Genomic DNA, 12,919 nt, shown 5'->3' on the forward strand with positions numbered 1-12,919 from the left:
AGATTATATAATTTAGAAATGAGAAAAAAAAAACTTTGCAACTTTTACCGAATGATAGTTTTAGAATAAAAATATTTATGTAGGTGCAAGAATTATGGAGGTGGAGGAAGAAATTGACTGCATAATGTAATACCCTTGGTGGTAACATAAGCTTGTTCGAGAGAAATGTTTAAGTTCAATGGCCACATGTCAATTTTAACATACACACGACATTTTTACTAAAATGACAAAAACATCCCTGTGAAATGACAAAAAGGACCTTAAATGAAATGAGGATGTGGATAAAAAAATACTTCCATAAATTTTTTGGAATACATCTTCAGATTTGGATTTCCAAAACATATTTCTGAATTTCGGAAACTTTTTTTGAAATGTATTTCGAAATTTTGTGTTCTGAATTTTCTTTTCCAAAATATATTTTTTACATTTCAGATTTAATTTTTCAAAATGATATTTTGATTTTGGTTTTCGAACTGTATTTTTTGAATTCTGAATTCTTAAATACAAAATAAAGAGAGTACATATTCAAATTTACACAGTAGAGAAATAATTTGCCTAACTAATATAAGACCTCTTGAATTTCAGATTATATGTTTCAAATAGATTTTGAAACAGTCTATTGAATACTATATTACAGATTTATTATTTCTAAAAACTTATAGTTATTTTATTTTAATAATAATTTACGAATTAGATAATTAAAAACATTTTTTAAAATTATATTCAAAATTAGATAATTTACCATCCAAAAGATATGATGAATTTCATAATATAATCCATAATCATGTTTAAAATTTCAGATTAGATAATTTAAAATATTTAAATTACAACATTTGAAATATGAATCAAGATTACCCATATTTCAAATTTCATACTCCAAAACAATATTCTAAATTTCATAATCTCGAATTTTATTTAAAATATAATTTTAAATTAATTATAAAATATGATGATTACCATATCTATTTTAGATTCTATAATTTAGAACTGTATCTCAAACTAAATATCATGAATTCCACAATCCAAAACTTCAAGATTGTCTAAAATACAATTTCAAATGAACTATAAATATGATGCCATTCTGCAAGTATATTATAGATTTGCAAAAAGAAAGTATGAAAGTGAATAGAAAATAACATTGAAGTGAACTAAAAACATAACTATAAAAGCTTCTCCCTTCTTAAAAGGGGAAAGACCATTATGAATTGTTGCCGTAAAAGCAGAGAAACTAATTCACAAGTACTCTCTTTAGAAAATACTAAGTTACACCTATGGAACCCATCTTAAGGCTAACTTATCAAGTATATCTGAAAACCCCCAAAGGCTACAGCTATATCAAAACTCAGGATTTTCCTTGGTAATCAATGAAGGAAATTATTCCTGCACTGAATCATTCTAGAATATGTTTATCTTTTATCAGTTGTCTTCACTCTAAGGTGATCTGAAAGCTTCACCAGCATATCTCACACTTCCTTGTTCTTCAATTCGAAGAAGCTGAAAAGAAATTGAATGCATTTGTGGTGGAGAATGTATGTTAGATCATTTCATTATCATGCAAACCATCCACATGATATTAGCAATTCAATGCTAAAGAAGGATCAATGATACTTCATCTATTGAAAACAATATAAATGAAGTTTGAAACTGAGAAACATAGGTCAGCCACAAATGATCTCTAAGTTATTTTAAAATGTTCATGATATTGGCTGTGAGCTAAAACCTTGAATCAAAGAGGCAACACAATATTCCATTACCTGATTATACTTTGCCAATCGCTCACTTCTGCAAGGAGCACCAGTTTTTATCTGGAGAACAGAACATGGATAATCAGTCTGAAAGTTATAACACACAATTTAAAGTAGCTAAGAATATTTATTCACCAAACAAAGGATTAAAGATATAGAACCTGTCCACTGGCCAAGCCAACAGAGAGATCAGCAATGAAATTATCCTCAGTCTCGCCGCTCCTATGACTAACCATGACACCCCAACCTGCAGCCTTTGAGTCAAGTGCAGCCTGAATAGATTCAGTTACTGTACCAATCTGGTTAACCTGCAGTCCATGGAGAACAGAAACATCAATTGAAGTATTAAGTGCATTGAAACCTTTACAAATTCAGCCACATGCAACTGGTCTTTCATTAGTTTTGATAAGATTCAAATAAATACAATTATGTGAAAGCAAGCTGCAAAGAGGAAATGTTGGGTAAACTAAACTAAAGATAGATAGAATGAAATGCAATAATCCCATTACATATTAGCAATTAAGAATTATAATTGAAACAAAAATTGGGGAAGACTGATAACCTTTAGAAGCAAAGCATTGCAAGCCTTCTTCTTGATGCCCTCAGCAATTCTAATTGGATTTGTAACTAACAAATCATCTCCTACAAGTTGAATATCGACTGAAGAGAGCAGGGAAGTCCATGAACCCCAATCATCTTGATCAAAGGGATCCTCAATTGACACAATGGGAAAGTCTTTTACAAAGTCTTTATAGAGTTGACCTAGACTCTGAGCAGAGTGAACATGAGTTCCATCATTTGGCTGCTTCTTGAAATTCAAATCATACTTCCCATCCTTGGTGTAAAACTCAGAAGCTGCAACATCCATACCTATTTTAATCTGCACCATGGATTTTTATTTCCAGATCAGCACAAGTGAATATTCAAATTATGCAATTAGCAAAATGAAAGCAGCACCCACCTTGCCAGTATAACCAGCTTTCTCAATGGCATCCATGAGTAAAACCAACCCCTCCCTGTTATCCTGGACGTTGGGAGCAAATCCTCCTTCATCTCCAACATTACATGCATCTTGTCCATATTTTGCCTTGATTATCCCCTTTAATACATGATAAACTGTTCTACCAGAAATAATCAAGTTAAGTTATTGTCACCATATCTAGATCACTGCCAATGAGATTAAAAAAGTCGTGAAATGTATCCTATAAACAATATATAATATGCAATCAGGAAAATTGGTGTTTAGAGTAACCATAAAATCATATACACTAACAACATTTGCATGAAAACTAATATCTGAACTCGTAAAATCGCACTCACCATAATGATTGAGTTATTAACCAAAAAAGAAGTCATTAAGTTGAATGCAAAAGATAAGAAAACGCATGCAAAAGATGCATGATTACATGTCCATGCATACTTCCTCAGTATTACAGTCGGTAACAAAGAAATAGGTTTCTAACCTTCACTGCCCATGCGGAATGCCTCTGCAAACGAAGGTGCTCCAACCGGTAGTATCATAAATTCTTGCATAGCCAAATTATTTCCAGCATGACTGCCCCCATTTATAACATTAAAAGCTGGAACTGGCATAACAAGTTCCTTCGTTCCTGAAATCTCCTGAATGTGCTTGTACAGAGGCACTCCTTTTGCTCCTGCACCAGCTCTACATACACTCAGTGAAACTCCCAATATTGCATTAGCCCCTAGTTTTGATTTGTTGGGAGTTCCATCAATATCCAGCATAATAGCATCAACATCAGCTTGGTTCCTTGTTAAACACGAAATCATAAATGTCAGTTGTACAGCACAGCATGTCAAAAACAGAACCCCATATTTTTGTTTAGATTTCATGTAAATATAAAACAGGTTTCTTTTTTTCTTTATTTCAAAAACAATAACAACCCTAAAGAAGAAATGATGGAGATATAGTTCATTGAAAGCAAAAACAGTATCAAGAACCAAGCATAGCACTCCAAAAGTGGCATCCAAATCGCAATGTATGGTGTGCTACATACACCTAGTTCAGAGACGTTTGATCCAGAGCTGTTTCCACGGAAACACTACACACTGCTGCAGCATGACTTCAGGCTACCAACTTTTGTAATGATTTAAGAATCATTAATCATTAAGAAAAACACAAAATATGCCTTTGATATTGATTGTAAGGCTCTAGTACCAGTTACTTTACAAAGGCTCCAACAACTAGAATCTTCTTTTAATAACAGATTACTCAGTATCAAATGCTGGTATAAAGGAAGCATTGCATTTATTTTAGTTAAAATTATTCGTGATGTAAAGTTAATTATGTTTAAATGTCTTCTCCTAAAAAGTCAATTTGATGTAAAAGCAAAACTTCGGTGTAAAATCTTCAACCTAAAGCAAAAGCTATTTTTTACTACCGTAAGTCAAACCAAAATTTGGAGGCTAAATCAATTTTACGTAACACTAAAGAAACAAGTAACTTCACCAAAATCACATTTGACACTATACAAAATAAATCCTGATAAACCGTGATAACCAAACACACACGGAAAATCAGCTTTCATCCCTTATGATTCATTCCTCTCTCTGGTAAAGTTCGAGCCACCCTTGACTGGCTGATTCAATTTTACAAACTTTTTCTCATACATAAACGCAGTACTACTCTTCACTTTTCTTCTCTTCCAAACATTCCAACGAAACCTTCTGAATCTAGAATCTACAGCACAACGCTCCATGTTAATTCCTTCTACCACTCCACCTACCCTTCGTTCCTTTTGGCTTCTCTTTACTTATACGTTAAACAGTAAAATCAATAATTAACCAACAGAGAAACAAAGTCCGTTACCTAACGTCGACGCCAACGAGTTTCGGAGCCAAGACCTCGTTGATGTTCCTAACGGCGTTAAGAACGCCCTTCCCACCGTAAACGCTCTTGTCCCCATCCCTCAGCTCCAAAGCCTCGTAAATCCCCGTCGACGCGCCACTCGGCACCGCCGATCGGAAAAGCTCGTCCGTCACTAGATCCACCTCCACCGTCGGGTTCCCCCGACTGTCCACGATCTGCCTCGCCTTCACCGACTTCACCCTACACTCCCTCCCCACCGTCGCCGCCGCCTCCGCGCGCACGGTTAGGGAGCGCCTCTGGGTCCGGAAAGGGACGGTCTGAGGTGTCCGATGGGTGACGAAAGAGGAAGAAGAAGAAGAAGAAAAAGGTGTTTTGGTGAGTGCGCCGTTATGTGCCAAACTTAGCGCCATTGTTTTAGGAAGAGTGTTTGAATGAGATTTGTGAAATGAGAGTGTGGGTGGTGTAAAAGGTAACGCCTTTATTGTGTGAAGGAAGGTAGGAATGAAAGGGTAGGTGGGAAAGTCCGGAAAGGGGCGATGAAACTCACTTAACTGGAACAGAACACAAACCTTAAAAACAACGCCTTTCGAAGGTTGTTGGCCAAATCTTTACTCTGAGTCAGTAAGGTGGTGGCGTGGTAGGTGGTTTGGTTTCTTTCCCTGCATGCCTTCACTTTTGCGTTTTCTATGTTTTCTACTTCTTACAACATTATACACCTAGTCAACTGTCTTTTAAATAATAGCCATGGACTACAAAAACATATATAAAGTTGTGTGTAATTTTTAAATTTTGTGTTAAATTAATTTGATAAGTTATTAAATTTTCAAAATCTAGGAATAGAACAATTGTTAAAGAATATTTTTTTTATTAAAGATTATATATCAGTTAGTTCATCGATTAATGACATAAATAATATATCTTAAATAGTTTTGTAACTTAAATTATATAAATAATGTATTTTAAATAATTTTATTGTTTAGAATGTATGTATTTATAATTTTGTAATCAGTTTATTAAATAATATATCTTAAATAGTTTTATTGTTTAAATTATATAAATGATCTATTTTAAATAATTTTATTATTTAAATTATAAAAATTTATAGTTTTACACAATTTTGTATAATATAATGTAATTTTATAAAAAAAATTAATATTATATAATTTATAATTAAAGTAAAGTTGTTCAGTAATTTAGATTATTTCACCGCTCAACTTTTGTCAATTCAACCCAATTAGACTAGGTTGAGCTTTGTTTATAATTGGGTCAAATTTTATCTAATTCAAATTAACACACTCTTATACTTAGGGTGTTTCTTCCTACAACCCTACAGTTTTCTTCCTCCACCTTTACATTTTTTAAAATACCAAAATAAGTCTTATTATTTTTATTTCAAAAGGCATCATTGATGGCTTCCATGATGGTTATCCTTGTGTTTTGTTGGTTGATTGTTGACGCTAGGAGAAGGTGATTTATCCTTGTGTTTGGATTGATGTGAGAATTTGTGAGAAGGGGAGAAAGTGAATTAAAGAGGATGTGTGAGGATATGTGATGTTATTTGGATTGAGAGATGACATAATGAATTTGTGAGAATGATGTATTGAAACTTGTGAGTGATGTGATAATTAGGAAATAATTTAAAAATTATTTTAAAGATGTAAAATGTAAGTTTATAAATTTATCCTTCTTATTAAAAAACATTTTAATAATGGGTTATGGTATTTTTTTTATGTAGGTTTGAGTTAATTATTTTTTTTTCTAATATATAATATTCATAATTACTCTTATTTTGTAACAAAAATAGTTTTGTGTTAAATTTAAATAAATTTATTAAATATATTAAAATTTATGAAAATAATATTTATTATTATATACATTTGTTATTTTATATAACTATATATATTTTGTTGATATTGTAATTTTATTTTATTATTTATATTATTTATAATTATATGGTGTTATTAATAGTATAGTTAAATATTTTTGAAATTATTAAATAAATTTTCTAATATTTAAATTTGTATATTGTATATATAATTATATTAATAATTATAATAGTAATAAAATAATTAATATTATTCATATTTTGAATAATTTATATATTTTAAAAATAATGTACAATTTAAACCTAATAGCACTATAAAATTCACATATTTTCAGAAATATTATGAAATATTGACTAATAACATGAAAAAAAATTATATTTTATTTTTTATGTATAATTTTTTTATTTCAATTTATATCCAATAAAATAACAACTTTTGCTTATCATTAATAAATATCGGATAACATGAAATAATACAATAAATAGATGAAGTCATTACATTAGAATCCTAAATGATGTTGTGGCATGGGAATTTAAAAAAATTACAAACATAATAATGTCCAATAACACATTTAATTTAACCGAAAATCAAAATAAGTTCAACATAAATAAGAATAATAACACAATAAAAATGTAATTAATGTTGTACATTGCCTTGAAGCTGGTGAAATGTCTCTTCGATTCAACTCAAACGTGTCTTGATAGTGTTGATATCCAACCTCATGTTTAACATACTTTCATGTATATTTTGAATTCCCCCTAAATTTGTGTTAACATCATCGAATCATGAGGAATTTTGGGTTGAGGATGACCGCCTGCAACATGTTATTGAGACAATGGAATGTTTTCGTGTTCTTGTTCATGTTCGTCGTCAGACCTTCCAAGTTGCCACACACCATTGACCTCAAAGATACTCATTTTCTTCATGGTTTTTTTTCGAAGAAATTATTTCACCCTAACATGATTAATGACTCTCCCATCAAGTTCATGTCATATAGCAACATGAGAAGTGTGATTAAACAACCATATAGAAGAGGCATATCATTGTCACGACATTTTATCATGTATTGCATGATATAATGAGGCCAATTAATCATTACATTACTTTTTAGGGACCATACCATAAAAACATCTTCATGAACCAACTATAAAGTTGCTCCCCCAAGGACACAACATGTGCATATTCCCTTATAAGTATCCACATCCTTAAGTTCCATTTTTCATTTCACAAACACCAAGGTAGAAGGATATTTATAACTACTTACTTTTTATTCATTTCGTTCTTTAATTTTTCGAGTATATGACAACACTTACGATTCAATTCTTTTAACCTGGATGGGCTTAAAACCAATTACCAAAATTGCAAATCCGATTTCATTTCGGACACAACAATCCAGTTCATTCTTAGATCAATCAATTTGGTGCCCTATTACGGATTGACTTGTCCGTAACCCTAAAAATTACATTGTGGAATCTCAATTTCGCCCAAAAAATGGAACACCCAATCCGTAAACAAAAACAATATTACTTACTTTCTTCTTCAAACTCAAAGTCGTTGTAGACACCACCTAAACACCACCAAGTCGTCGAAAAATGAACCACCTCCACAAAAGAAACCACCAACAACAATCCAATGCACCACCACTCCTTGCCCTTTGTTTGCTCTTTGAATAAGGTGCACAACGATTGCAGAGAAGGAAGAAAGAAAGAGTGAGTATGCTGCTTTTAGGTTCTTAAAAAATCCCAGGGATACTTTTGTAATTGTATATGAATGTAGGGGTGCAGGAAGAAAAATGTAGGGGTGCAGGAAGAAAAATGTAGAGGTGCAAGAAAAAACACTCTTATACGGATTTAGTGATGAGTTAACATGAGATTCCACTCGAGACATACTTTTATACTTCTATTATAAACAAAAAAAAATCATGTTTTATATTAGTTTGAACAGTTTTTTTTATGATTTGACTTATTTACTTTCTTGAAACTTTAAATTAACAAGATTGTGTTATTTTTAATTAGGTTTGTTCCTACCAGAAATGAACTCGAGCAGTGCAACTCGTCGAGGATAGGATGTTCCTCGGGGAACGAGTTTTTAATTGGTCTCCGATGAGAGGAGGAGGTCCACCTGAAAAGGACTATCCGATGCTTAAGTCAATAGGTGCACAAAGATGATAAGTTCTTAACCGTATGAGAATTAAGAGTATGAGATGAGATAAATTATACTTCCTAGAGAGTTGATATTTATAGTGAGGTGGTATCCTCTTAAGGTTCATTAATTAGGTTGTTTTGCTCATGATGGCCATTGATAGCAATAAAGGCTCAGTTAGGGAAGTCATGTAATTGCCCCGAGCTCTTAGACACACAAGTCCCGGCTCAAAAGCCGAGGTGATCATTGGATGATGAAGCAATGGGTGAACAAGTTATCAAGTATCACAATTCTCGCCCTTAAGAGCTTGTGATGGAAGAATCGATCAAGTCGTTCCCGCCTAAATTATTTATTAATGAAAATAATAAAATGGCAATTAAACATTTTTTCTTTTTACGGTTTTTTCCCTTGTGACAGCGCATCATTGTCATGACAGGTGTTGTCCCATCACCTGAATTTTCCCCACTCTGTTTTTTCTAGAATCTTCTCCTGATATATTTCGAAAAATGCATCTTTTCGCATTTCTGCCTTTCCTGCTACTCTTGCATCCTTGCTTACTTGTGATCGTCGTTCTCAACCTCTTATTCAACAAGGTTTGTTTTTTGCCTCTTGGTACGCTTTCATGGCCTCCTTCTCTATACCTTCTTTAGTGAGTCCTCATCAAGTCAGACTTTGTCCAACCGTTCAGAGGGGGTCTCCGTTTCTATACAACCCCTACCACCTCACTCAATGTGAGGCACCGGGAAGGGGTCCTCTAGGCAAGTGGTGAACCCTAGCAAGGCTCCCAAGAAGCGTATGGATAGGTTTCACTCCATGCCCTATGGGAACTATCTTTAGGTCTTCAGGGAGGTGCCTGCATGCCCTTCGGAGTTTACTTCCCCATGGCTCGTGGAGGAGTTGGTTAGTACTCACAACCTCTATGCTGATAAAAAGAAGAAGTACATTAGGGAAAAAGCTTGTGATGCCAAAGATAGGGTTTATTTGGGTCTATGCAAGATGGCCCAACCAAGGTGTTAAGGGGAGCAACCTCGACGCCATCAAGCCCGAGAACATTCCCGATTCACTTGATTCACCCGAGCCGTTTCCCCACTCGTCATACCGAGCAATGGTGCACCTCTTGTTCTGAACTCAAGTTTGTTGAGATAACATTGTTAGGGTTAATTACCGCATCTGAAGTATTGTCCGTTTTGGAGCTTGAAATTCCGTCGCGGTTTTGTCCTTAAAAGGCGCCTCAGTGAGTTAAGAGAGGAAGATGTATTTAAACTACCCTTGACTTCGACTTCTAAACGATATGAGACTATATTAGACGCACCGAAACAAGGTTAATAATTGAAAATTACATTTTTTTTAAAAAAACTAAATTTTTCAAAATCTTAAACTCAATCAACCCAATCCAATTCAACCTGCTCAAAAAATAATTTAGTTTAACATAAAAAAAATACAGAAATTCAACCCAACATAATATTTTTTTAGTGGATAGATAAAGAGTTTCTTGAAATCCTTCCGAACTAACTCTTTATCAGTAATTGTTCATGTAGTTGGTCCTGAATTCGTTGATTCTCCTCTACCAATTGTTGTTGCATGTTTCTTTTGGAAAAGGTATTCTACGAGTGTTTTGAGAATATTGAGGAATGATGGGCTCATCTCAAGATTTGGATGAAAACCAGATGATAGTTTTGCTTTTAATAATAATAAAAAAAACTATTGCTTTGAGAAAAGGTTTACCCAAGTCTCATGATGAACAAGTTTTCTTACCAAAAAGGAATATTGTATTTCCAAGTGGAAAGAGTGGTGCCTTTAGGGATTTGAGTTTATCCTTTTCCAAATTCGAAATGTCGAGATCTGTAAAACCTTTTTGAAAATATCAAATATATATATGAGTCTATTGAATAGAAAAAATTAAACCTATGAATTATAATGTATTTGTAGATTTTTGGACCCCTAAAATAAAAACTTAGATAACCAACATATACATTTAGTTACATAGGTACACTAAAAAAAATATAATATTTGGATGGTTAAAATTATAATTTATAAAGATTAAAACAGTAAAAAGTGATATTTCCGACAATTAAAATATATAACTGTCACATGTATATTTTAATCGCAGAAAAAAAATTCCTCACAGTTAAAATATACATTTTCATTTTTTATATTATATTTTATTATCAGTAAAACTTATTGAAGGTTTTGAAAACTTGCCAAATATTGTTTAAATAATTCTTTTAACTATTTCTAAAAAATTTAAATTCCCAAAATTTATTCATTAATCACTTTTAAATTGTATTATTACTTTTGTATATAACGAAAGAAATATTATACTTTTATACCTAGCGAAACTACATTTCTACATTAAAAAAAGAAAAAAAATTTGTGAAATCTGTAAGAAATGATTACACATCCTTTATTTTAATTTTGAAAACATTAAAACATCTAACCTTCAAATTCAAAACATTAAACATATAATTAACCTTGAAACTTATATCAGGACCATTTATCATCGTAAGAAAACAAATACTTTAGTCACTATTAACTTTGAACTAAATATAGACTAAGTACTTAGTCACTACTATGCTTAATTACTCATTAATTAAACTAGTAGTGACTAACAATAAACAAATAGATTCGTTAAGGTGTTTATCAACATTTTCAGTTGTAAATTCATTGAGAATTATAAAGTGATCTAAAAGAAACCGTAACCTGAAATCTAAAAACTTGAATAAGCACGAAACACTAATTTGTGCAATCGTGTCGGTTGGTATCCCTTTGTGATGCATGCCAACTTCCTCACAAACCATAACTCCCTCTTCCTCTGTCCTAATAAAACAGTTACGCTTCTTTTCTCTACTCATCATCATCATCAAAATGTTCCGCATAAACAACACCTTCGTCGGAATCCTCCACACGCTGCCCTTCCTCCTCGGCCTTGCCGCCATGGGTGTCTCCGCCTACATCCGCGTCCACGGCGACTGCCACAAGGTGCTTCTATATCCGCTCTTATTCAGCGGCCTCTTCGTTTCCGTCGTCTCCGCGCTCGGCCTCGTCGGCGCGTTGTGCCGCGTCAACGTCGCCCTCTACCTCTACCTTCTCGCCGCGTTCTTCGTCATCATCGCCTTCGCCTGCTTCACTCTCGTCGCGCTCTTCGTCGTCACCAGAGGCCACCACTCCTCGCGCGTGGGCTTCACCGTACGGGATTTCTCGCCCTGGCTGCGCAACTACGTCACTGACGACCACAGCTGGGACGACGCCAAAAGGTGCTTCGTGAAAACGCGTGTCTGTCACGGCCTCGCCGTGGGCGGTAACAACGTCTCTCTCGTCTTCAAACACTTAACTACCACACAGTTTGGGTGCTGCAAGCCGCCGGTGCAATGTGGATTCAAACCGAACGGAAGTTCGTGGGAAGCGCCGCCGGAAGCGGGTGCAGCAGTGAACGGGTCTGATTGCAGGGCTTGGAGCAACAAGGAAGAGAAAATGTGTTTCGATTGCGATTCATGCAAAGGTGGGGTGCTAGCGAGCGTGAGGAAGCAGTGGAGACTTCTGAGCATATTCAATGGGTTGGTGTTTGTGCTTCTGAGCAGCATCTACGTCTTAGGCTGCTACGCCATCAGGAACAACCGATTGGACTACTCCAATTACACCGCCGAGAGAAAGATGAGAACGAGAATACCCTTGAAACCAATTCCCCATTGAACCCATGCATGCATCTCATGAACTAGTAGTACACCTTTTACTCTTTTTCACCACATCAATTTACTTATCACCTACTTCATATTTTTCGCTTTCTCTTTTTTCTTTGTTGTGTAAAATACTAAACAAAAATATCTACAAATTTATTTTCTACCTTTACCACCTCTTGTTTGTTTGCTAAGAAATAAAGAAACATGATAAAGAATGAAAAAAACAGCGTTGCTTTCATGGTAGAAATTAAGGGGAAAAAAATGTAATTACAGTATATTTTATGCCCTTAACACCCATTTCATCCGTTGTAAAATACTTGTTTTTCACTTTGTTAAATTGTAAAAAAAACATTATTCATATTTTATTGCTATTTGTTGAAGATGGATGAAGAAAGAAGAAAGGTTGATGAAGGAAAAATAAAGGTTGAAGAATAAAAAAATGAAGAGGAAAGAAAACAAACTAAAGAAGAAAAAAGGCAAAAGCTAGAAGATGACAAACGATAACTGGTAAAAAGAAAGAAGACTCTTTGATATTGGTAAGAGTTCAAGAACATCTTCCTTGTAAAGTCAAGATGAAGAAGAAAATAATTTGAGAATCCAAAGACATAGAAAGGCAAGATGAATGCAAAACTCTTCCACCAAAGATCACCAAGCCACACATCAAAATTCCAAAGTGCTTTGGTTGAAATGCCCCTAAAA

The 12,919-nt window shown here is 33.8% G+C and overlaps 2 protein-coding genes across 2 annotated transcripts; one reads left to right on the forward strand and one right to left on the reverse strand.

Annotated features, from left to right (window-relative positions):
• Window positions 1-1,116: 1,116 nt before the first annotated feature.
• On the reverse strand, window positions 1,117-5,308 carry LOC137821172 (uncharacterized). The gene is made up of 7 exons (XM_068625640.1): window positions 4,576-5,308; window positions 3,209-3,516; window positions 2,707-2,861; window positions 2,308-2,625; window positions 1,907-2,053; window positions 1,755-1,805; window positions 1,117-1,494 (listed from the first exon to the last, which is right to left on the reverse strand). The coding sequence occupies exons 1-7, from the start codon at window positions 4,983-4,985 to the stop codon at window positions 1,432-1,434; spliced, it is 1,452 nt and encodes a 483-aa protein (XP_068481741.1). The 5' UTR covers window positions 4,986-5,308; the 3' UTR covers window positions 1,117-1,431.
• Window positions 5,309-11,292: 5,984 nt separating this feature from the next.
• Window positions 11,293-12,302, forward strand: LOC137821814 (tetraspanin-11-like). The gene has a single exon (XM_068626577.1). It carries the CDS (start codon window positions 11,319-11,321, stop codon window positions 12,231-12,233), a length of 915 nt encoding a protein of 304 aa, XP_068482678.1. The 5' UTR covers window positions 11,293-11,318; the 3' UTR covers window positions 12,234-12,302.
• The last annotated feature ends 617 nt before the right edge of the window (window positions 12,303-12,919 follow it).

This window comes from Phaseolus vulgaris, chromosome 9 (assembly GCF_000499845.2).
Source record: "Phaseolus vulgaris cultivar G19833 chromosome 9, P. vulgaris v2.0, whole genome shotgun sequence".
Taxonomy (NCBI): domain Eukaryota; kingdom Viridiplantae; phylum Streptophyta; class Magnoliopsida; order Fabales; family Fabaceae; genus Phaseolus; species Phaseolus vulgaris.